This window comes from Erpetoichthys calabaricus, chromosome 1 (assembly GCF_900747795.2).
Source record: "Erpetoichthys calabaricus chromosome 1, fErpCal1.3, whole genome shotgun sequence".
Taxonomy (NCBI): domain Eukaryota; kingdom Metazoa; phylum Chordata; class Cladistia; order Polypteriformes; family Polypteridae; genus Erpetoichthys; species Erpetoichthys calabaricus.
Window position 1 is genome coordinate 58,337,025 of NC_041394.2, and position 26,193 is coordinate 58,363,217.

Genomic DNA, 26,193 nt, shown 5'->3' on the forward strand with positions numbered 1-26,193 from the left:
TAATAAAACCAAACAATTGAAGTGGATGATTGGCATATAAACTCTCCGTAGAGAGACAATGATGATCAATGTGGCTCAGACCCTACTGATACCTGCATGGGTAATGACGGCTATTTAAAAACCAAGGAGCAGATCTTCTAGAACTGTAATCAAAAAGTGAGGTTTAGTCTCCTGATTTTGTTAAATTATTGAATTAGCATTACGTTATCAGAGAAGTACAAATCATAAAAAAGCACTGACTGCTCAGTGTTAATGAATAGTAAACCTGGCCCTTACGGAAAGTCATAAAGGCCAAGGTGAGCCAACCTGCTTGCCGTCATTTTTGTCAAGCTGAATGTTATCCAGATGTCACTTGTCATTTTCTAACCCGCTTAATCCAGACCAGGGTCGTGGGTCAGGTGTGTGCTGGAGCTCATTCCAGCTAGCATAGTGCACAAAGCAGTAACAAAACCTGGACAGGGCACCAGGGCCAATTTAACATGGTGAAATCACCTAACCTGCATGTCTTTGGACAGTGGGAGGAAATCAGAACACCCAGGGGAATCCCACACAGATATGAGGAGAACATGCAAATTCTACACTGGGGAACACCTAGGACGTGAACCCTGGTCCCATAACTGCGAGGCAGTAGCATTACCACTGCACCACCCTCTCCAGAAGTGTAAAATGAATAAAAGTCAGCTTATTTAAAATAGATGGAAAACATGGCCTTGTCATTAATGTAGATTTCTTCAGTCCTCTCTACCCGCTTTATCCAGTTCTGGGTCATGCGGGCAGTTAGACAGAGTAACTCGGAGAAAAATCCAGGCAGTCACAGGGAGAAGTTGTATAGTGCACACAACCAGCAGGCCAGGATTTTCAATTCAGCACAACTGAGTTTATTTTCATATAGCGCTCTTCACTGGGTGCGGGTGCAGAGTGATGTGACAAGTTCTCAGGTAAAATATAAATGAATAAGCTTTAAGAATACAGAAATACAAACATTTATTTATTTTAATACAATGCAGAGTTTATATAGTCGTTAACTATGCCTTTGTTGCAGTTACTTATTTATTTGGTATTTATTAAACTGGTTATATTGTCTGCCTTACATTTGGAACAATACCGGCTATTTTTGTATTTGACTTGGAAGGTTCATTTTTTAGATAGATAGATAGATAGATAGATAGATAGATAGATAGATAGATAGATAGATAGATAACTTTCTTGTCTACCCCTTGAGCCACCCTGCTCCAGACTGACTCCAGATTCGCTCAGGTATTTATTGCTTTGCTTGTCTCGCGCAGACGCGCTGGCGGTCACGAGCGCACAGCTATATAAACATGAAGCAACAGGCAGTTCGTCAGTAGGAGCTGTTAACATTTTCATCTTATGCGTATACTGAGACCATATTATTAAACCGTCTAAATTAGTTTTTTTCCGTAATCATGGCTATGGATCTTTGCAACGATGTTTTCAGCTCCTTCGTGTTTTATGCCACGTTACTCGTTATAAAGATGTACGCGATTGCTATTCTCACGGGGCAGCTCCGTCTAAGGAAAAAGGTAAGGCAATGCGTTTGGATACCTTCATATAAATTTGTACTAGAGTTAATTTTTTAATATTCATTAAATTTTCTGTAAAGTGGCCCAGTGATGGTGCTGCATTTGAAACGCAATGTAAAATAAGGGGATTTTGTTTCAGATAAGGCGTTGCAGATGTATAGTACCTCTAGCATTTTGATTATACTTCTCTTTATAATTAAATGTTTTTGTTTAACTCATATTGAAGGTTAATTTACTTTTTTTTTCTTTGTTTGTTTGTCAGTTTATTTATTGAACATGATTGTAAGTTTGCCAGCAGGAGTTGTGTTTGAAGTCAGTCAGTAAGTGTTCACGTAACGAGCTGTGCACCGTTATCACGTTTTACATATTAAAGTCGGCCGGTGTTCAACTCTGACGTTATAAAACTAAGTGTAACTAAACGACTCGAACGTTTTCCATGTTAGCTGGGATAGGCTCCAGCAGACCCCGGCGACCCCGTTCAGGACTAAGTGGGTTAGAAAATGACTGACTCTGAAGTGCAACGTTACAATTAACGCAGTTCAATTAGAGTTTTCTGCAAGAAAACGTTTTTTATTTGCACCTCTGGTATTCCAGCTATTTATCTACTTGGAACAGTCGCGTGTCTTTCTGCAGGGGTCCACACAGATTAAATGTTTGTTATGAGTGACAAAAATGAACGGTATCACTTAATAGCCTTAAAACCTAATTTGGTCAGTGGGTCTTAACTCATGGGTTGTACATTTCGAGTGCTGCAATTTTGATATTACAGCTTCCTTACGCGTCTCCATGCCAAGTTGCTGTGTGGAGCTTGTTCTTCCCATACCTTCATGAGTTTATAGTTCCTCATCACAAAGAATTGGTTAAGTGTTGATTCTAAATCTGTAGATATAAGGGCCAATGAACTATTTTTATTACCCAAATGATTTCCTTAAGACAGATGTAAAAGGTTGATACTCTGGAATCCTGTAAGATACATCCACTGTCCTGCAACTTGCTGAGTAGCATGAAAACTAAATGAAGATGCGCTTAAAGTACCAAAATATCATATCATGGCTCTGAAAAATGAAAGTCCCTACCAAATCTACTTCACACTTGAGTGATTCTTCATAATTCAGCAGTCTTCAAATCAAAATTTTGTGTGTAATTCCTTCACTGTTTGTTTTATTGGCCTAATTAAACTGCTTGTCAAGAAAACATACATATTTTTCATATATTTAAACATCCAGTGATGGCTAGAAATTTTTAAGAATTTCTGTTGTGAGAACAGTTCAATTAGCTGTTTGTTTTTTCATTTCTGATAGATAGATAGATAGATAGATAGATAGATAGATAGATAGATAGATAGATAGATAGATAGATAGATAGATAGATAGATAGATAGATAGATAGATAGATAGATAGATAGATAGATACTTTATTAATCCCAAGGGGAAATTCACATACTCCAGCAGCAGCATACTGATACAAAAACAATATTAAATTAAAGAGTGATAAAAATGCAGGTATAACAGACAATAACTTTGAATAATGTTAACGTTTACCCCCCCCCCCCCCCCCCCCCCCCCCGCGTGGAACTGAAGAGTCGCATAGTGTGGGGGAGGAAAGATCTCCTCAGTCTGTCAGTGGAGCAGGACATTGACAGCAGTCTGTCGCTGAAGCTGCTCCTCTGTCTGGAGATGATACTGTTTAGTGGATGCATTGGATTCTCCATAATTGATAGGAGCCTGCTCAGCGCCCGTCGCTCTGCCACGGATGTCAAACTGTCCAGCTCCGTGCCTACAATAGAGCCTGCTTTCCTCACCAGTTTGTCCAGGCGTGAGGCATCCTTCTTCTTAATGCTGCCTCCCCAGCACACCACGGCGTAGAAGAGGGCGCTCACCACAACCGTCTGATAGAACATCTGCAGCATCTTATTACAGATGTTGAAGGACGCCAGTCTTCTAAGGAAGTATAGCCGGCTCTGTTGATGCCACATTCTGTAAAGCACATATAATAAGTTCACTCTGCTTTTATGTTTCCTTTTTCCATTTATTATCTTGGAGATATTACTAGACCACCTGCCATATCAGTCTTCTCCTATTGTTCAGTTCCATTTTGAGCTGTGCGCTTTATTGCTCTTTGACAATATGTGTTATGGAGAGTATTATATAAAACTGATTAATTTACTGTACAGTAGAATTTTGAGTATTTGGTTCAGAAGGAAATCTATATCGCCCATTAAAAACCTCAATAATATAAGGAGATAGTGTTCTTTTCATAATTTCTAATGTCTCTTCAGTTACTTATCACGTTCTGTGGCCGACTTCAAAAGCCAATATTATATTATACAACTTCTAGGCAGAGGTAATGTGAAACTTAACGATTACCATTGCTGATCTTTTTGCCTGAGCATACCAATTTACATGACTATTGTAGAAATTTAAGGGTATGTCAAATTAGATGGCTGTGTGGTGGCGTTCCAGCACTATTGTACATTTCCAAAGTACTGTGGACTTGCCCTTTTATCCGTTAGCCAGTCACGTGCTGACTGACAGAACCAGTGCTTGTGTGAAGGCTTTAGGTACGGCAAGTTGAGCTTCTGTCCTTTTTTTATTTCTTTTTTTCCCCCATTCTGTCATGGTACATAAAACATGCAACATCAGACAGACATGTCTGTCTCCTGTTTATCAGGTGCAAAACATCCCGTTTCTTTATTCCATATCTGGGTGTGACAACTCTTTCATTGATAGCTCTCATGCACACACAACTGCTCTCCACCGACTTGCTAAGATTACATAAATGAAGTCTGCAACTGAAACTCTCTAGAAAAGTCATATAATGTGACCTGGCCTTTAGGAGATGGACGATAAACCAGAAGGTCTTCTCACTAATGCTTATTCAATGTTAGATTTAAGCAAGTCTCCTGAATTGCCAGCGTTCCATCCTTAGGAGTAACTAAAATTGTATTTTTTTATTTATAAACCATATTAGATTAAAGTTTTAGCTTAGGGAGCAAACTTAAATACAAAAGAAACCCCTGCTTGCACAGCACAAGCCTTTCTTTTTAAATTCACATGTTCCAGAGCTCATCTTTGTCTCTCTTTCCCGATCTAGGCTTTTGCTAATCCTGAAGATGCCCTGCGCCATGGGGGTTTAAAATTTTGCCGGCGGGACCCTGATGTGGAGCGCTGCAGAAGGTGAGTCCTGACTGGCTTTGTGTTCCATGCCTTGGCTTGCTGTTAGTTTTCTTTCTCTGATCTTTAGTGCCGTGTATGTGAACCTTCTAATATGGGACCTGGAGAAGAACATTACACAGAATTAAGTGTTACTTTATGTTGTGGGTGTAGTGTTTTACAATGCCACCAATTTAAAAATGTGTTTCTTTTACAAATGATATTTAGCTGAATGAGACTTTCAGGTGCTGTCATGCAATATAAACTTTGAAGTGGGAACATTGCACAACATTCTTCCAAGAACAGGCAGTAAAGTCTAAAATTGTAAATGATGGATACAACAAAACACCTAAAAGTGGTGAGCTTAATTTTAAAAAGCAGTGGCTTACAATCCTAGAACTGCGATCATGAAGATACATTTTAGAGCACTCTCATTGTTCAATGATGATTTAAACCCTTTCACATTGGAAGCCAACAGTTTCACAGTGCAAAGAATATTATAAAACATCAGGTACAAAACAGTAACTAAGTCTAGACAGTGTTCTGCCAGTGGAGAAGAAAGGCAGGCCAAAATGGCAAAATAAGAATAAAGGACCAGGAGACAAAAGGACAAAAAATGATTGTCAAAAGCCAAAAAAAAGTAAAATACGAAAATAAAGCTGAAAACAACTGACAGAAATTAAGGTTGTGACAGGAAAAGCCCCAGGATAGCTTTTATTCTAACTAAATACACTACAATGTTTTGTATATAAATCCAAAGTATGGGACACCCACACTAACATGCCACCATCTTAAACAGGGTCATGATGATGACATCACGAGTTGAATGTCTAGTCGTCATGCCGTAGCAATGGAGTTGGATCAACTGGCGCCATGCAAAACTACCCAAAATAGTGGAGCATGCACTCAGAAGCACAACACAGAAGTGAAGTGAAGTCACAAAGATACCAAAGTCAAAAATAATTTTAGAAAGAGAAATGACTGCAAAACAGACTCAGGAAGGAATACAACTTAGAATCATAACAGAGAAGGAGAGCAGTCCATCACGGAACAGCTTAGTGATACCAATTAGCCTAATGCATATTTTTTAGTATACAGAAGGAAGCTGCAGTACCAGGAGAAAAACCCCATGGAAAAAAAAAACGAGCAAACGCCATATAGACAATGGACAGGCCAGGAAATTAAACATGCAGACATCATACACATTAAGGCGTGAAGGCTGAGAGTGTAGTCCTAAATACATTAGATTTATGCTTTATCTACTAGTCCCAACCCTGGACTTGAAGCTTTGATCTTATACTGATCAGTATGTTCATATAACTAAACCAGATGTGCTAAAGGGAAAGACTTTTTAGTCTTGCAGTCTCATTGTTGAGGGATGGAAATATGGCACCACTATTTAATCAAAGAATTTCACTAGTTTAGTCAATCCTTTTTCAAATGAGACACGAGGAGAAGCCAAGAACTGAGAGCACTGTAAGGGGGTGTTGAAATCTGTAGAAAATTATGAAGGTTTCAAAGTGTTCAGTACAACAAAAAGTTGAAAATTATTTTTCAGTCTAAAACAGCTTTTGATTGATTCATCCCATAGCTAATACACCATAGGAAGACACTCCAAACAGGCTGTTTTTTCTTTTCTGGCTAATGTAATCACATCTAGCTGCCCTTGTTTGACGGCTAGTTCACATTTTAAGTCAGAGCCATAGTGATTTTACTTTTAGTCACTCCTCACTTTCTCAGCGCTACTCTCTATGTTGCTTAAAGGCTGGGTGGTATGGTATTTGTCCTCTAGACTCACCTCTTTTATGATATCTGTTACCTAATATTTCATCGTTCCTTCAAGGCAGGTTGACTACTAGTTGAAATCAATATGTATCAAAGCAAGTCTGCACTTATCTGGCGTGTCTTCTGGCACGCGTTAACTTTGTAACCCAAGGCACCATTTAAGGTCAAGGTACACCAGGTGCGTGCCTCCCAAAATTCTCCTCACTACTCTAAGGCCTGCAGCTATGATATAACAATATTGGAGAAGCAAAAAAAGATCTCCTGTGAAACCCGTTTGTCCTTTCTGTAAAATCTATGTCTGTGAAGAATCAAGGTGAAATTAAAATAAATAAATAAATAAATAAACCTACTGAAATGAACAAAAGCAAAACAAGAAAGGTGGTCTTTGAGAATAATGTGATGGAGACAAACCTTCAGAATTAGATGACAACTGACACCTTTAATTGGAGTTGCAGTTTCATGCCAAATCAATCTGTCCATATTTTTCACACTTCCTTATATGTAGGACCAGCCATCGGAGAATAATCTACACACAGACCAGCTAATGTTGGGTGCGCTCAGCACAATTGCTATCTGAAATGTCTAATGTTCATTTGTGCCCCAGGCATACATCCTATAGACTCCTAGCTCCTTAAAACTACAATTAAACCCAATGACTTCAGACATTTTGTCTGCTCCACTATTAGTACAGACTAATAAAAGGCTGGGTGACTAGCTGGTTAGCTGAATCAAGCATACTGGTGTTGGGATAGTACTTAGAGACACATGGAATAAATTACCAAGTGGCGTGGTAGAGACTGGTACATTAGGGTCTTACAAAACTCAGCATTATTTTGGAAAAATTAGATGAATAGGATTGGCAAGCTTTGCTGGGTTGAATGACTTGTTCTTGACAAAACAGTTCCATTTAAAGGGTTGTTTGAAAATCACTGTAATAAACCAAGGGGCACAGGGACAAAGCAGTGGTAATCCTCCTGCTGTGACTGAGCTGTCTGAGACAATGGAGTACCACAGTTTTTGCTCCATCTTGTTTCTATTGCTTTGAGGAATGGTTTACTGTTTCCTTAAGATTGTGCATCTTAAGGTTGAGAGGCCCGTTATGATATAATTTTGGAAAACGTATGTTGTGGTTTTCCACTCTTTTGCTCCTCTGTGACACCCTTTGGCCCCGAGTATCTCTTCACTACAGCAGATCAGATTCAGTCTTTCAGGCAAATGTCATCGCTGGCTGTTCACCTCCTCCTTCTCAAACAGAAATGCTACCTTTCCCAGTGTAGTGACTTCTCTCTCCAGAATAACGCAGGGATTGCTCTGTTCTAGGTTCAAGACATGACTTGATGCTTCTGCTGCTTCACACACCCTCACCTTTCTCTGTCTTACCAGTAGGAATAAGCGCTTTGAGCATAGGAAAGGTACTCTATCAATAATGTATTATTGTTATTATTATTATTATTATTATTATTATTATAGTTTTACATACTGAGGTCCTTAATTGTCCAATTCATACAGGACTGATACACAATCCTGCACTTCCATCATGTTTAATTGCATTTACTCCTCAAGCACTTGTTAGATCTGCTATATTTCCCTTAATTCCATGTGATTCTGTGGGTTGTGTCACTTCTTCAAGCAATAGCACTTCATTTTGGCAAGGAGTTGAAATTTCATTCTACATTTCTAGGGACAGAATTCTTAACTGCAGACTTCACAAGCACAATTTTTAATGCTATTTTTGTACTACTGTATGTGATACTAAGATAGGTCAGTGGTAAATAATTTTAGACCTTCTTAATGTAATGCTCTACCAAAAAATGTTATTTGTTTATATGTTAGTAACCCCATGTAGTTTATAATGATGGTTGAAAAAAAAATTGAATCCCATGTTTTATGGAAAATGGAGATAAACTTTCTGATAGAATGGGTGTCTAGGTGGACCACAGCAAACATTATAAAATAAGTCCATTAACAAAATCTCATATTCCCTATGTTGTCGCATAATCCAAAAGTCACATCATCCAACTGTATGCTCACAACAGATAAAACACATACATTTCTTACCAAAATATTGTTAAATAAATGCATCTGGAAAATCAGAGTGTTACACACAGAGGAAACAGGTTCACATGGAAAAAAACGTTTTGAATTAAACACAGGGCTCTTGACCAGTGAATGAGTAGAAGAGAATATGACCTACATGGGATGAGTAACATATAAAACTAAAATCATTTTTGGGTGGAGTTTCCTTTATGTCATTAGATCATCACCTTGAAGGCAGAAACAAACTGATGCCAGTCTAATGCTCACTGGGGCTCTGCATGGCTCCTTTTAAGTAAAGGCAAATTTTCTTATGAGATGTGAGACAATCAGCTCTTGAATTCCAGGATCACTGAGGTCACTAATTGATGCTTACCTTTCTGTGCTCACTTCAACATTTATTTACTAACTAATATATTGTACAGAAAGCCCCTTGGAGACTAACTAGAGACTAACTGACTGGCATCTCTTATGTTCATGTACCTTCCACCTATACAAATGCATGCATTTTTAAGAATAATACCACACAAACAATCCGTCTTTTTCCTCACAGTCAGACTTTTTATTGACATTTTATTCACAGCTCACTGAAAACAGAAAAATCATTAAAAAAAATTTTTTCAAAATTGGGCAGGATTGTTTGGTCATTTACTGGTTAGTAAAGCTTTTGGCTGCATTTCATTTTCAGTACAGTGGTTTAACAAACTGGCTTAGGTCACCCATCTTCTTTTGACAGTATGCAAGATCAGTGTTTCTCAACCTTTCTGGTTACACAACACACTTTTTCCCATGTAAATATCTTAGTGATCCACCAAGATGGGGATCACAGTCATTAAAGCTGGGAGAGGGATGAGCATGATTGCCAGAGCTGAGACCCGCTTTTGCTACACACTACCATTATAAACAATAGCAACTTATGACCCACCATCAGTGGCCCACAACCCACCAAGTGGTTGAGAGACACTGTGTTAGATAAGTAATGGCGTGCATAGAATTCACACTAAAACATGGCATACGGACAAAAGCAGAAATGTGCGTATGCACGAAAAAATCCAGATGCATAAATCTGTGCGTTCGCCAACTTCCACATTCTTCCGCTACATAAATCCCGGTCAGCATGAAAAATAACGCACGTGCACGCTCCTGCCGCCACTCCCCAACTCCTCCCAGAATTACACCTCTTTGAATATCCAAATCAATATACAGTAAATAGCCCTTAAGCTCAGCATTCTGTGAAAAGGCAATGGCAAAAGCAAGGGGGAAAATAGAAGAATTTCAGCAACTACCAAGTGGAGGCAAGGAAAAACTTACTATTTGTTGGTTTAAACAGTGATATAAACAACAAAAGGAAGTTGATCGAGTGACATAGATTGTTGGAGAAACTGGAAAGCTCAATTTCACAAAGTCGCACAGTGCCTGAAATAAAAAAGAAGTTGTCAGATATCAGAGTCGTAGCCCACCGTCTGAGTGTCATATGAAAGCTTATTAGGGTACAGAGAAAAAAAAAATTCAGGGCACAGTGAGAAAAAGCTCGAAATGTCAAGTTTAATTTCTAAATTTCCTCTTTAATCATAGTTTATTTTGTCCTTAAAGTGAAACATCATACACTTCATCTTAAAATCATTTAATTTACTAGTTTCTTAAATACCATCATAACTAAAGTAGCACGTTAAATGCTTTCTTTTGTATGTGCATGAATCACTACGTGCTTCTTAAACGGGCTTTCTCTTCCTCTGACAGGACACAGAATCCATTACATTCGTGATATTACAGCTCTCTGAATAATTAAAATACTGAGATGTATATTTGATGTCATTTTCATGATGATAGGAATTAAAGCATGTATTAAACATGGGAACATGGTGGCGCAGTGATAGTGACGAACTGGTGCCTCGTCCAGAGATTGTTCCTGCCTCCCGCAAGATGCTTGCTGCGCCATGCGTGACCTTCGATGAAATAATTTATTGCAGCAGTACTGTCTCTTTCAAACGTACTAATCCCCAATTCCTTTCTCCAAGTAACCAATCGCCACACAATCAGCTCTGTAATAGATGTTAAGCTATCTGTAAGCTTAGAACGCTGATTCTTCAAAAGTTTTAAGAAACATTGAAATATCTTCGTGGTACATGTTTAATTATTCTATCCATCTATCCTTCCAGTGTCACGCCAGCCCCAGCAACAATACAGTGTGAGACAGGAACAATCCCTGAATGGAGCACCAGCTCCTTGCTAGAGCTGCACCACCGTGTCCTCACATGTTTAATTATTAACAATATAGATTATTTAAATGATGTTAACATTTTATCTGTATAATGTAATAAACATTTCATCTTAAAAATGATATCATCATCATATGTAAATACGTGCTTTATAAAGTGGCTCAGGTTGTGCAATATTATAACTGTATCGCAAGTTTACAGTGAGGTAATTGTACTAATAAGTACAAACAGTTCTACGAGGAGCACTTGATGGACTGATTGAGTGCGTTTATAGTTCTTGGGATGAAGTTGTTTCTGAACCGCAAGGTCCGTACAGGAAAGGCTCTGAAGAATTTGTCGTATGAGAGCAGTTCAAATAGCGCATGGCAGAGGCAGCGTGTGCTTGATGCTGTATATCGACAATTCTCTTTCCAATTATGTGCTGTAGAGATATGATTCCACACTCAGATACAGTGACATAAATTCTCTGAGTGGTGCAGTAAGAGGAACAACGCTAAAGCAGTTATGGTATTTGGAATAGTTTGGCCATTCCGTGGACCATTATATTGTTACAGGTTAATTACAACCAGATGCCTTAAACTAATAAACAATATGCAGTTAATTTTAGTGTATATGAATGCTTTGACGCTGGATGCCGCCAGTTTGTAAAACTGAACAGAGAACTTGTGTACGCCAAGCATTTAGCTGGCATGAAAATGTGTGTGGCTTTACGCCAAGTTTAGGTTTTATACGTCGCCTTGTGAGTGTGGAAACGGGCTTACATAACATTTTTGTGCATACGCACCGTTTATACAGTACATGAGACCCCAGATGAGGAAATTGCTGTGTAGGTCACTGTGTTTGACACAGTTGGTAAAGACATAGATACAGTGGGTATTAGAAGAGAAGGTGCCCTGACCTCCAGTTATGACTTCTAAAGCAGCCTCACTGGCATTAAAGGGAGATCCTGTGCAAGCTTTAGGAGGAGCTTAATGGGGCATGAGAATGATATGTGATTCATGAAGATGATATAAGGTCAGAGACATGAAAGATCAGGTTCTTGTGTGGAGATTCACTATGGCAAAATAAGAACATTGTAAAGTTACAAAAGGTGTTGAGAGAAATCGACATATGCACTTTGAGGTTGGTGGAGAAAAAATGTTACTTTCTAAGAAATCCTAGATTACTGTGACTAACGTATTCATTAAATAATGACAAGCATTTGGATGACAGGAAAAGGGTGAATGGAAAAATTTAGTAAAGCCACAGACTTGAGGCTTGGCACATTTTGGCTCACTAAATTTCATCTCCGAAGCTTGAGCCAAGAGCATTAACTTTGCAACAGATGTTAAATAACAAAAGATGTTATTGATGAAAGATACATGTGTTTAGTCAAACATATTATTTCATGTCTGTGAATTAGTATTGTGTGTCCTAGAGATGCTACTTCATACTTTAGCCAAACATGACTTATTTGTCTCTCAGGAACAAGTTAAGTGATCATGTTGTTTTAGACTGATGTTGTTTATCCCTATTCTTTACCCACCTTGTCCATTTCAGGGTCACAAGGACTCAAGCTTATCTACAAAAATTGGGTACCAGTTGATAGCAGGGTACACTCACGCACACACTGCTGTACTCACTCATGCACACCGGGAAACGTTAGAATGGCCAGGTAACCTGATACTGTATGCACATTTAAATGTAGTGGAAAGAAAACTGTGGCATCTAGAGAAAAAAATGGAGAAGACACAATTAAAACATAGGAACTCCACACAGATCAGACTGAAGAGTTTATTGAATAAATATCACAGATCATGCTGGAAAGGGCATAAGTTGTTGCAATGCTGTGTTCACCATTAATGAACAACGCCCTTTTGGGTCTGAGACAAGGCCATATCTGAAGTCATCTGAAATAAAGGCCATGGGGTGCCCTCTGGTAGCAAAAAACAAACATGCTATATAAATAGAGACACATGCCTAAAACCCATCCTTTCAAATCCACTGCAGGGTGAGGATAGATAACACACCCCAAATGCCAAGGGGGACCAGCTCTATTCCTGGAGAACCACTGTGGCTGCAGGTTTCTGTTCCAACCCAGTTGCTTAATTAGAAGGCAATCCTCTTCAATAACAGATCTTATTTAATTTATGGCTTGTTAGTGTTTTAACTCTACCATGTCTGTTCATTCTTAAATCATAGCTTATTTTCCCTCTCTAATGATACATGTATTACTCAAGTGATTTGAAGCCTAAAATGAATGAGTGATTTTCAGTTCCCCACTTTCTCTTCAGTTTCCTTCTGAGTACTTAATTAAACCAAATAGTGAATGATGAGGAGTTTGCATGTTCTCCCCGTGTCTGTGTGGGTTTCCTACAGGTGCTCCGGTTTCCTCCCATGGTCCAAAGACATGCAGGTTAAGTGCATTGATGATCCTAAATTGTCCCTACTGTGTGTGTGTGTGTGTGTGTGTGTGAGTGCCCTGCGGTGGGTTGGCGCCCTGCCTGGGATTTGTTCCTGCCTTGAGCCCTGTGTTGGCTGGGATTTCCTCCAGCAGACCCCCGTGACCCTGTGTTAGGATATAGCGGGTTGGATAATGACTGACTGACTAACTTAGTGAATGATGAACACATACGGCTGGAAATGGAGACAAGCTAGATGTATAGCTGCTGGTTCCTTTGTCATTTGCATCTTATTGCTAATAAGAAGCAGTTAAATGAATACAGCTGTTTAAGACTAAAAAAAGAAATTAAAGGTTCAGAATCTTAACAAACTGGACAACTAAAATGCAGCATAAAAAGGTCACTTGAGCAATAAGTGTTTGATCATCAGTGAATGATTTATCATGAAGTAATTGGGTTGGAACAAAAACCTGAAGCCACTGCGGCCCTCCTGGGCCGGCGTTGCTCAGGTCTGATTTAAAGGGTTTGAGTCATTAAATAGCAAATAAATTTAGTTAATTAGTAGCAAAAACTAGTCACTAATAAACAAAATAGTTAGATTGAAAACCTGCAACCACAGTGGCTCTCCAGGATCAGAGTTAGCCACCCTTGCTATATACCGTATATTAGTATCTATAAGAGCTTAATATAGTTATTTAAAGAAGTTAACTGTTTGCTTAGGTTGCTGTTGTGGTGTAGTGTTGAGAACTGCTGTGTTGAAGCTGCCGGAGTGTGAGGTTCAAATTCCAGACCGGAGTACTGTCTGCTTGTGTTTGCCTCATAATATCCCAAAGACAAACATCAGAGTAGCTGGTCACTCAAAACCGACCAACTATGAATGCACCCTGCAATAGCCTGGGGCTTCTCAGATAAGCACTGGCCTTTCTGTGATTCTAAACGGGATAAGCATGTTGAAAAACAAATGGATTGATGTTCATTATCAGACAAGCTACTGTGAAGTTCTAAAGAGTTTTTGGGCTTGTTTTACTACTTTAAAATGTTTGTATGCCTGCCAAACTTTCTCTTCTTTTGCTTTAGCAACAAACAAATTTTCTCTCCCTTAAATAATATGAAATTGTTTCCTAATCATAATGGTTCTATGTCTATGCATGTAGAGTGGTTATAAAACCACATTTACGCTTTACCCCCTGCCCACCCTTAGAAGTTTCACATTTTATTGATATAAAAGATTGACTCACCAGAGGATTTCATTTGGCACACCGATCAGCAGAAAAAGATTCTTTAATGTCAAAGTGATAACAGATCTTTGAAAAGTGATCTGAATTAATTACAGATATAAAACATAAAATAACTGATGTGCTTACGTCCTTCAGATCAGCATTTAGTAGATGCACCTTTGGCAGCCATGACAGCCTTCAGTCTTTTTGCAGCCATTTTTTTGGCAAATTTTTTTTCTGTAATCATCTTCAAGAATACAAATGGATGGCCATGCAAGCAAAACACACATCCCATCCCGTCTTACTAAAAAGACAGCAACTGCAGTTACACACACTGAATTGACTTATCCTACCTTTAGAACTCTTAAAAAAGTCCACATATTAAGTTCTGGTGAAACAATCCAAACTATCCAGTAGGCTCCAACATCCCGACACAGTGCTGGAAAAGAGCCCATTAAAATGTGTGTGTTAAAAATGCTTGGCTATGGTGTCATTTCAAGGAAATTCTGTTGCACTATTACACCAGTATAAATATTAATAAAGAAACATAAAAAGTAGATCAAATGTAGAAAACAAATATACATATAGATGAATTCAAACTGGTATAAAATAATTAATTTAAAGAAAAGCAATGCTTAATTCACATGCTTTCAGAATTAGACCACTATAAAGTCATGGTGGTGCGGACACACACAGTAGCACGGTGGCTCTTGGCTTTTGGATTCATTTTATTTGTAATTAAGTTTTTAATGTTAGTTAAACCACTCGAAGCATCAATCCAGTGTCCAGCTCCACGCATCCCCAAGGCTGGACTTTATTCCACCAGAGGTACGGCGGACTACTGAGGCTTTTACCATCCCCTCTCTGTGGCCGAGACGGAGGAGGAGACACCATAAACAAAAGCGGGGCAGACGGAGCGGCATACGTGCTAGGCTACATGCTAACCCATACAGACTGGCTCTTCCCAGTCTCTTCCTCACTAACGCCAGGTCTCTCGCCAACAAGATGGACGAGATTCGGCTGAGGATCACCTCACGTAGGGTGGACAGCGATGCAGCAATTATTACCGAGACCTGGCTGGATAATAACATCCCAGATGCTGTGGTGGAGCTAGAGGGGTGTGCTGTGTTCCGGGCAGACAGGACTGCAGCTTCCGCTAAATGTAAAGGTGGAGGGCTGGCACTGCACATTAATAAATCCTGGTGTACAGCTACAAACATTATTGGAACATACTGCTCCCCTGACTTGGAATATCTAGCAGTGAAATGCAGACCATTCAAAACGGTAAGAGAGTTCTCCTCCATACTGATAGTGGCTGTTTATATCCTACCGCGAGCTAACCCTAAATTAGCATTGGAAGAGCTGTACTGCCTGATTAGCAGACAAATGAATGCCAATCCAGACATGGCTGTGATTGTGGCTGTAATGCTAAGGAGGCTACTGAAGATCAGGATTCAGAAGTTAGCCTGCAGGGAGAGCTGAATAATGGATAAGTTTAAATATGCAGGGTCAGTGGTAGCCCAAGATGGAGAATTGGATGCAGACATAACTGAGAGAGTATATTTGGAAGAAGGTATCAGGAGTATTGTGCAATTAAGGCAAAGTTTAAATGTAAGGTTTTTAAGAAAGTGTATGATGTGTGAAGCTCAGACATGGGCAGTAAAGGGAGAAGGAGTTGGATTGGAAAGAGATTAGAATGCTGAGATGGATTTGCAGAGTTACAAAGGAGGTCAGAATAAGAAAAGAGACAATAAAAAGTATAACAAGTGGGGGAGAAATCTAAGAACATCTATTTCAGTAATTCCATTCAAAAAGTGAAACTTGTATATTAGATTCATTCATTACACACAGACTGATGTATTTCAAATGTTTATTTCTTTTAATGTTGATGATTATAACTGACAACTAATGAAAGTCCCAAATTCAGTATCTCCGAAAACTAGAATATTGTGAAAAGGTTCAATATTGAAGACACCTGGTGCCACACTCTAATCAGCTAATTAACTCAAAACACCTGCAAAAGCCTTTAAGTGGTCTCTCAGTCTAGTTCTGTAGGCTACACAATCATGGGGAAGACTGCTGACTTCACAGTTGTCCAAAAGATGACCGTTGACACCTTGCACAAGGAGGGCAAGACACAAAAGGTCATTGCTAAAGAGGCTGGCTGTTCACAGAGCTCTGTGTCCAAGCACATTAATAGAGAGGCGAAGGGAAGGACAAGATGTGGTAGAAAAAAGTGTACAACCACTACGCACAGACGTATGCAAGACATGGGTTTCAGCTGTCGCATTCCTTGTGTCAAGCCACTCTTGAACAAGAGACAGTGTCAGAAGCGTCTCGCCTGGGCTAAAGACAAAAAGGACTGGACTGCTGCTGAGTGGTCCAAAGTTATGTTCTCTGATGAAAGTAAATTTTGCATTTCCTTTGGAAATCAAGGTCCCAGAATCTGGAGGAAGAGAGGAGAGGCACAGAATCCACGTTGCGTGAGGTCCAGTGTAAAGTTTCCACAGTCAGTGATGGTTTGGGGTGCCATGTCATCTGCTGGTGTTTGTCCATTGTGTTTTCTGAGGTCCAAGGTCAACGCAGCCGTCTACCAGGAAGTTTTAGAGCACTTCATGCTTCTTGCTACTGACGAACTTTATGGAGATGCAGATTTCATTTTCCAGCAGGACCGGGCACCTGCACACAGTGTCAAAGCTACCAGTACCTGGTTTAAGGACCATGGTATCGCTGTTCTTGATTGGCCAGCAAACTCGCCTGACCTTAACCCTATAGAAAATCTATGGGGTATTGTGAAGAGGAAGATGCAATACGCCAGACCCAACAATTCAGAAGAGCTGAAGGCCACTATCAGAGCAACATGGGCTCTCATAACACCTGAGCAGTGCCACAGACTGATCGACTCCATGCCACGCCGCATTGCTCCAGTAATTCAGGCCAAAGGAGCCCCAACTAAATATTGAGTGCTGTACATGCTCATACTATTCATGTTCATACCTTTCAGTTGGCCAACATTTCTAAAAATCCTTTTTTTGCATTGGTCTTAATTGATAATCTAATTTTCTGAGATACTGAATTTGGGACTTTCATTAGTTGTCAGTTATAATCATTAACATTAAAAGAAATAAACATTTGAAATACATCAGTCTGTGTGTAATGAATGAATCTAATATACAAGTTTCACTTTTTGAATGGAATTACTGAAATAAATCAACTTTGTCATGATATTCTAATTTTATGACCAGCACCTGTACAGTGAAGTAGCTTGAAGTGATATGAGGAAAGACATTAAATACTTGGGGGAAAAGGGTGATGGGATTAGAAGAACAAGGGAAGAGAAAGTGGGGGAGGCCAAAGCAGAGGTGGATCAATAGAGTAAAGGAAGCCTTGAAGGAAAAGGGTCTGAGTGAGGAGGGGGTGCAGGACTGAGCTTTATGGAGAAGTTTTATGTGATATTATCTACTGTTAAATTCTGCTCCATACTTGTAATATTTTTATTTTACTGTTATATTGTATTGAGGATTACTTGTGTTTTGTTCTGTGTATTGTATTGACCCCCTTCTCTTTGACACCCACTGCACGCCCAACCTACCTGGAACTGCTTTTCCCAAGGTTTCTTCCATTTTTTCCCTACTGGGGTTTTTTTGGGAATTTTTCCTTTTCTTCTTAGAGAGTCAAGGCTGGGGAGCTGTCAAGAGGCAGGGCCTGTTAAAGCCCATTGCTGCACTTCTTGTGTGATTTTGGGCTATACAAAAATAAATTGTATTGTATTGTAAGGTGTGGTCAAGCACATCGACCCCACTTAGAATTAGGAAAAGACAAAGAAGAAGAAGAAGAAGACCACTTGTAATGTCTCACATTCCCACCTCGTTGCGTTTGTGTGAATTTCCTAGTGGTGTTTGAGGAGAATCAGGAGATGACAATCTAATGTTATTTGATTCATATAAAAAGTAATTAACAGCTAACTTTGTTTTTTTTTTTTTTTTCTGGAAAATAAAACAAACTAACATATTAGACGTGTATCATATCCTGCATGAACAATAACATTATAAAAATGCTATTTCTGTCTCTCCTAGTCCTCACAGGTGGCGCAGTGGTAGTGCTGCTGCTTTGCAGTAAGGAGACTGTGAAAGATTGTGGGTTGGCTTCCCAGTTCCTCCCTGTGTGCGTAACGCTTTGAGTATTGAGAAAAGCACTATATAAATGCAATGAATAATTATTATTATTGATTTTTTAATAGGGCGGCACAGTGGTGCAGTGGGTAGCACTGCTGCTTCGCAGTCGGGAGATCTGGGGACCTGGGTTTGCTTCCCGGGTCCTCCCTGCGTGGAGTTTGCATGTTCTCCCCGTGTCTGCATGGGTTTCCTCCGGGCGCTCCGGTTTCCTCCCAAAGACATGCAGGTTAGGTGGATTGGCGATTCTAAATTGGCCCTAGTGTGCGCTTGGTGTTTGTGTTTGTCCTGCGGTGGGTTGGCACCCTGCCCAGGATTGTTTCTTGCCTTGTGCCCTGTGTTGGCTGGGACTGGCTCCAGCAGACCCCCGTGACCCTGTGTTCGGATTCAGCGGGTTGGACAATGGATGGATGGATGGATTTTTTAATAGTGATGTTACATCATAGTTTGAGTTTGGCTAATTAAGGTAGTAGTATAATTTTCAGCTATATTTTCTCTGAAAACACTGGCCTACTGGGAACCACCATTTTACCTAAAAATTTCTCACTGGGAGGCTTTTATTTCCCATTTGTCCTATAAATGCAGCATACATGACTCTTAACTTTCCATAGAAAAATAACAATGAAACACTTGACCAGAATGGAAGATTATGCTTGCAATTAGTAGTTGATATCATTCAGAAGGATTGTAGCACTACAGACAAAAGAATATTTAGCTCTCTTACATTTATGCTCTGATGTAATGCTGCTTAAGAAAGGAGCACAAAGCCTGTCTCAAGTCTTAGAGACTTTTTGCCAACTTCTGTAAGGATGTTGCTTTTGTCAGTCAAAGCCACATCTCACTGAACTCCAGAACTTTAGTTCTTTGTGCCCACAATTTTTTTTTTAACATCATGGGAGGCTCTAGTGTTTCCTTACCAACAAATAACAGGACAAGTTAAAATGATTTTCAATAAATGTTAGCCAAGATATTATCCACATTAGAAGAGGACAGTTCCTTTGTAAAGGCGACCTTTGCTGCCTTTTTTTAAAGATTTCACTCATTTTACTTTATGGTCATGAAACACACCCACAGCCTTCTATTCCCTCTACTCCTTGTCTATGACATGGCCTTTCATAGCAGTAGGTGGAGAGATGCTGTGTCTCTCCTGAAGTCAGCACGTGGTGATGCAAGGACCCCTAAAAGTGCTGGCCAGCCCCCTTTGCTGACTCACCCTTCACTCTTGCCTGTCTTATTATGTGATCCTGAAGTGGGGTCAGAAAGTTTGCTTGGACATCTTCATCAGGATGCACATTTCAGAATGTAAGAAGACAGATTTTCATTAGAATGGAAACTTTATTCTTTATGAGTTAAGGAACATTCATACTCTTTTTGATTAATAAAATTTGAATTTAGTCATAATTCAGTAAGGACTCTTTAACAACTTTTTGCAATGTGTGTAATAATTTGTTGTACTTATACAAATTACATGCTCATGATTTTTAGCTTTCTATTCTGGAAAGGAACAAAGCAAAGGTTCTCAGACTAAAAAACGGAAGGGTCATTTTATTATTACATACAAAAGTGAAACAACAAAAATGAGGAACTTTAACAGCAGCAACATCTAAAAACATGCAATCTTTAACTTGTCACGAGGTGGCTTGTTTCCCACTTAGTCTGCTTTGCCCATCACTGGAGTTGCGCACACTAAAAAACATTTAAGAGCCAACCTGCACATCTTTGGAATGTGAGAGGAAAGCAATCTACTCACAGAAATAATGGAGGAGAACACCCACAATGCACAGAAATCCTGAACAAGTAGATCTGTGAAGTGTTTACTTTTGTACTACTCTGCTGTCCCCAGGGAAATACAAATTCATTCTTCATTATAACTGATACAGTAGATTTATGTAAGAAGAATAAACACAATGTGGAAATGCAGAGAAAGAGACAGAGAGAGCAAGTCTCCTTCCTTATAAGAAGCTCCTTCACAGTTAGAAGCCCGATTAGCTGTTGAGTTCTCTGATGGCTACTCTGGCTTGACAGGTTTGTTCTGCATTCCCAAGGCCATAAATTTGAGTCTTGCTGTTACCTCGGGACAGGGCAAGCAGCAAAGTAGGGAGTGTAGCCCTGGGCAAATTCATCAGACATGCAAGTAGACACAAACTGTTACCACTTTGAGTGTTTTAATGGGCCTATTTTGCATGTATTTGCCAGCACCACCCTGTATAATCTAAGCCTAACAATGTGCAAGATAAGAGAAAGAAAGAAGACAGGAGCGGGACCTGTGAGTTTCCACACAGAGTAGTGGAGGTTGTACTGTATGCTTAAATTATACTTCCTATCATTGGTTTGATATGCAGTTTGATGTTGCGTCTGTTCCATTGTACTGTTTGTGCCATACTTGAAAAATGCCTTTGGACTTTGTTCACTATAGCAAGGCATTATATAAAATAAAAGTAGTCAGTTTGTTCAAGGGGTGGCCTTCCAGGATCCTGAGGCTTTGTTCTGAAGATCATGGCTAGTTGTTGTTTTGTATTGTTTGGATGTTCTGTAAATGGCAAGTTTCTCTCAGAGGTTTTCTGTGTCCACCATCAAAGATAATTGTTGAGTTAATATGCTGCAATGTGCGTGACTTTTGGTGTGTGTGTGTGTGTGTTTGTATGTGTACCCTGTGATGAACTGCTGCTCAGCATCCCTGAATTAGATTACGTGAGTTGGAGAGTGTATCGTGTGTATATATATATATATATATATATATATATATATATATATATATATATATATATATATATATATATATATATATATATTTTTTTTTTTTTTTTTAACTTTCTTTATACGTTTTGTATGTTACCAAAACACAGAACAAAAAACAAGTAAGTAATCGAGGAAAACTTGAAAGTTGCAACTACATAAATTGAAAAGTGATATCTGGGGAAACATTAATATTTGTCAATCCTAATATAGAGATGATGACAAGAGTTACCTTCTATTATAGAAAAAGAAAAAAAAGAAGGCAGAAATATAGAGAGGCAGGGCATTATCTATCTATCTATATGCCATGGTATATATATATAGATATTGCAAGGGGGTACCCATAAAGGGATCATAAAATACTTATGCATGTTGAGGGACATGGCTGGCCTTTTATCCTGGCCAATACCCCCAGGAAGCCAGGTGGAGCCCTGCCTACAACATAGAGGTGCCCCGAGTTCCAGCATGGCAACGTGGGCAGTGGAGTTTTTCGTCACAGCCCTGCTGGATACCATGGGAACCTCCAGGGGACGATGCAGGAAGGCCCAGAGACTTTGGTTTCACCTATAATTTGGAAGTGCATCTTAGTCACGGCAACAGAGCAAATAACACACTTCCGGGTTTAAGAAAAGAAGCTTTTTATCTGACCCGGAAGTGTTCACAGTCACATGGACACCGAGAGAGAAACACTTCCAGGTCACGGACTAAATAAAGGACTGTAAGAGACCAGAGCATGGAGCTGAGCTGGGTGGAAGGGTGGCAACGCGTCTGGGAGTGGAGGATTGTGATTGATTATTGATTATAGTTATTGTTATCCACATTGTGGAGTGTAGGTGCTTTGTGCACTGTATTGTCCAAATAAAACAAATTATTGGACTTTTACCTGGTATTTGGAGTAAAGTCTGAGGCTTCAAGAGGACGACAGCGCCCTCTATCTGTCAGAATGTATATGTTGACCTTATTTTGCATGGTGTCAAGCTGTCAAGTAGTCACATATGACAGTACAGGACAGCATAAGCACCAGGGGTTCACCTGCACCACAGTGCCCTGGACACAGCAGGACAAACTATTCACTGCCACACTTGCATAATATGCAGAACCTATAGTGCTTATAAAAAAATCTATCCATCTATCTATCTATCTATCTATCTATCTATCTATCTATCTATCTATCTGTCTGTCTGTCTGTCTGTCTGTCTGTCTAGTCAGGAGAGTTTCAATTTGATCTTCTTCTTCCCTGTGACATTCTGGTGGTGTTCTGGGAAGTCACATCCATCCATCCATTATCCAACCTGCTATATCCTAATACCATCACAAAATGTTAGAAAAAATATTTGAAGAGGACAGAGAAGCACATCTAAAAGTTAAGAAGTGGTGATAAATGTTAAAAAACAATCCAGAAAGGGCTGCCAGATGGAATACACTTTATGAACGTTGCTGAGAGTAGAGAAACTTATTTTCTTAAGCTTAATGAAAGCATTCGCTTCCCGGGTCCTCCCAGCGTGGAGTTTGCATGTTCTCCCCGTGTCTGTATGGGTTTCCTCCTACAGTTCAAAGACATGCAGGTTAGGTGCATTGATGATCCTAAATTGTCCCTAGTGTGTGCTTGGTGTGTGTGTGTGTGCCATGCGGTGGGTTGGCGCCCTACCAAGGGTTTGTTTCCTGTCTTACACCCTGCGTTGGCTAGGTTTGGCTCCAGCAGACCCCCGTGACCCTATAGTTGGATACTGGATAGATTAATGAAAGCATCACATCCCTAGCCCAATGTATGTACGAGGCTGGAGCCACTTACATTTACTTATCCAAAGCTTGGATTTCAAACCCTGAGGTTGTAGGTTCAAATCACATCACTGACAGTGAGACCCTGAGCAAGTCACTTCATCTGCCTGTGCTCCAACTGGAAAACCAAAAGAAATGTAACCAGTTGTATCATAAACATTGTAAGTCACCTTGGATAAAAGTGTCAGCCCAATCAGTAAATGTAAAAAGTCTTGGACGAAGTGAGGCTTGATGGGAACCTCAATGCCATCTACTAAGATGTTAAACACAAGAATCGCGGGATGATCCCTTAACCACAGAGCTCCTCTTCCACACAGCAATCAATTATCCTTGAGTTTGTCCATGACAGAGCACACCATCACAAAGTAATTTGCAGCCCAACAGTTATCACTTTTACCTGACAATTATTACATTAATGATCTGTTTTGCCATGTTATTTTTGTCATTTTCTCACCACCGTATTTCATTTTCTTACAGGCTGCACCGTAATGACATGGAGTGCGTCTATCCTTTCCTGTTCATCGGCGTATTGTACTGCATGCTGGACCCCAGTCCATCAATCGCCAAACTCCATTTTCGGATTTTTTTCCTTGCTAGGCTTGTGCACACCGTGGCCTACCTGTTTGCTTTGAAAGCCCCAACCCGATCCCTGGCTTACACAGTAGGACAGATTCCGTGCTTTTCAATGGCCATCAAGATTATTCTGAATGTTGCTTCTTCCTGGTAAAAATCAGAGTAACAGAACTCATTACAGGGAATAAGACGCTGGAATGCACTGCTGGAGCACCTTTACTCTCTGAATGAGGTGCGCCGGGGTGCATTCAGCATTCTAGCGCCTCAAGCGCTTAAGTTGCACTTAATGAACTAATGGCCTCTGCTGGACCCACAATGGAGTAAAACGCTGGATAAAGGAATTGACATCTTACACCGCACTGCTTATTGGCATTAAGAGTCCCACTGGTCATAAAGATGAGAGAGAAAGTGAAATCTGAATGTTTATTTAAGCAAGTTGAAGTGAATGTTAAAACAAATGGCAAAACAGAAACCACAAAGCAGCAACTGGACTTTGAAAGAGCTTTCAAAAGAGCTGCACTGCTGTGTTACATTTTATAATAACGTCAACCAAGCACAGTTTTTTTTTTAATCTGGGCTGCTTTTTTAATGCTATATATGTTACATTTCAGTATTTACAATCAATATACAGTATATAATTTACATCTTTACATCTGTGTCGTTATGTCTTTATGTTACCCATGTTTCATATGTCAGAAGTAAAGTACTGCTGAAGAACGAACCTGAATGGATTTTTGTAAAGACAGCTAAGAAGAACAAACGAAACAAAGCAGTGATATTGACATCCAAGGAATATCTGCGGATTATCAAAAATGTAAAATCCAAGATGTGATTTCTTGTTGCCTTTTTAGAGAACACATTTTATAAACCCTCTACTACCTGCGGGTTAGATGTTACCTGGGAGAATCTGAAAGGCTTACCATTAACAAGATGGATGAAGTCAAGACTGCCAGTCAGACGCCCAAAGGAGTTGGAACAGCAGGAACACCACTCAACAAAGAGGCTTCGACAATTTAAAACCCAATAAGATGATGTTTGATTTTATTCTTAACAGATATTGCTTGTGACATCTGGTTTGTGTTTATATATATATTTCAGGAATTATTTGTGCATTTGTCATTTTTATAACAATTTGGAAACTTCAAGATGTACTTGTATGGACTAAGAGATGAGAATTATGACACCAGCAAGATGAATATTTCTGCTGTGTAAAAACAAACTGACTTGTGTAATATTCTGTTCATTTATTGTTAAATTAATGTTGGGACCACATTTGGTACAAGCCTGCATCTTCAACTGAAAAAGTAGAACTTTAAGAATGCAGATGTAAATATGAATTTATTGATCACTGGGGCAGGGATGCCATTTTTATTTTATTTTTCTTCCTGAGACTTGAGTTCATTTTGACTTGAATGAAACTGATAGGGGGGCTTATGGGAATGTATATATTTTTTTCTTTCTTGTAATTTTTGAGCTATGTTTTTATACAAATTTTACACTGAATTCAGCCTTCCACACGGAGGGCCTGACAATGAATACTTTGTGTTGTAGTTTGTCTCTTTTGTTTTTAAGTTGGATGTATATATATTTGCCTGTTGTTTTCTTTTTTTCTTTTTCAAAAAAAAAAGAAATAAAAAGAAAGAAATGTACAAAGAAAACTGCAATGACTCATTTATATTTTGCATTTAAGGTGGATAAAGTAATAAGAAATGTGAAATTCCAAATCACTACAGCTCAGTGTGTTATCTGATTCAGTGTATAATCTATATAATAAAATGCTAAGGTCTGTGTGTATGCGAGGTTCCTCCGAGCCAGGTGATTGGTCAGTTTGGCTTCGGTGACACGATCGAAAGAGGAAGTGTCAGTGTTAGACACGTATGGAGGAGTAAAGGCATAGGAAGCACACTGGGAGTCACCTTCAAAGACAGAAAATATAAATGCAGACACAAGCCAAGCAAGGATCCTCAGAATGACCGAATCTGAGAAGCAGGCTTTACAGGAACATACTTGAGAGATGGAGCACTGGTCAAGAGAGGTTCAGACACACGAGGATACCTGAGGAAAGGCACTGAAGGTGCATGTAAGGAAAGGGATGTCACCTAATTTTAAATTTATTCTGTTATCGTAACAGTGCCAGTTTACGTATAAAATATCAAAATACTTGATTTACTCTGGCATCTCTATGGCACAGTGGTGGGCACAGCTGCTTTATTCTGACGTCAGATTAATGTCTGAAGTTTGCATGTTCTCTGAATGTCTGTGTGGGTTTTCTTCCAGTATCCCAACCTGTGCCTCCATACTGACCCCATTTGTCCAACACAATTAAAATGAGTTCTATTCCCAGGATCCTGAAATAGATTACAGTCTCTATAAAAAGTATTCATCCCCTTGGAACTTTTCACTTTTTATTATTACACAACATTGAATCACAATGGATTTATCTTGTATTTTTTGACACTGATGAACAGAAAAGGACTCTTTATAAACACAGTGAAAACAGATCTTTGCAAAGTGGTCCAAAGTAATTACAAATATAAAACACACAATAAGTGATCCCCACATTATTCATCCCCAATAATATGACACTAGTGAGTCATCACT

The 26,193-nt window shown here is 39.4% G+C and overlaps 1 protein-coding gene across 1 annotated transcript; it reads left to right on the plus strand.

Annotated features, from left to right (window-relative positions):
• The first annotated feature begins 1,336 nt into the window (after positions 1-1,336).
• Positions 1,337-25,240, plus strand: LOC114650581 (prostaglandin E synthase-like). The gene is made up of 3 exons (XM_028800329.2): positions 1,337-1,544; positions 4,638-4,720; positions 23,497-25,240. The coding sequence occupies exons 1-3, from the start codon at positions 1,428-1,430 to the stop codon at positions 23,744-23,746; spliced, it is 450 nt and encodes a 149-aa protein (XP_028656162.1). The 5' UTR covers positions 1,337-1,427; the 3' UTR covers positions 23,747-25,240.
• Positions 25,241-26,193: the final 953 nt, after the last annotated feature.

Excerpts from the sequence above, each read along its gene's own strand:
- LOC114650581 (XM_028800329.2), top strand. The coding sequence starts at position 1,428 with ATGGCTATGGATCTTTGCAACGATGTTTTCAGCTCCTTCGTGTTTTAT. Across the intron at positions 1,545-4,637 it reads AGCTCCGTCTAAGGAAAAAG|GCTTTTGCTAATCCTGAAGA; the intron begins GTAAGGCAATGC and ends TTCCCGATCTAG. Across the intron at positions 4,721-23,496 it reads GATGTGGAGCGCTGCAGAAG|GCTGCACCGTAATGACATGG; the intron begins GTGAGTCCTGAC and ends ATTTTCTTACAG.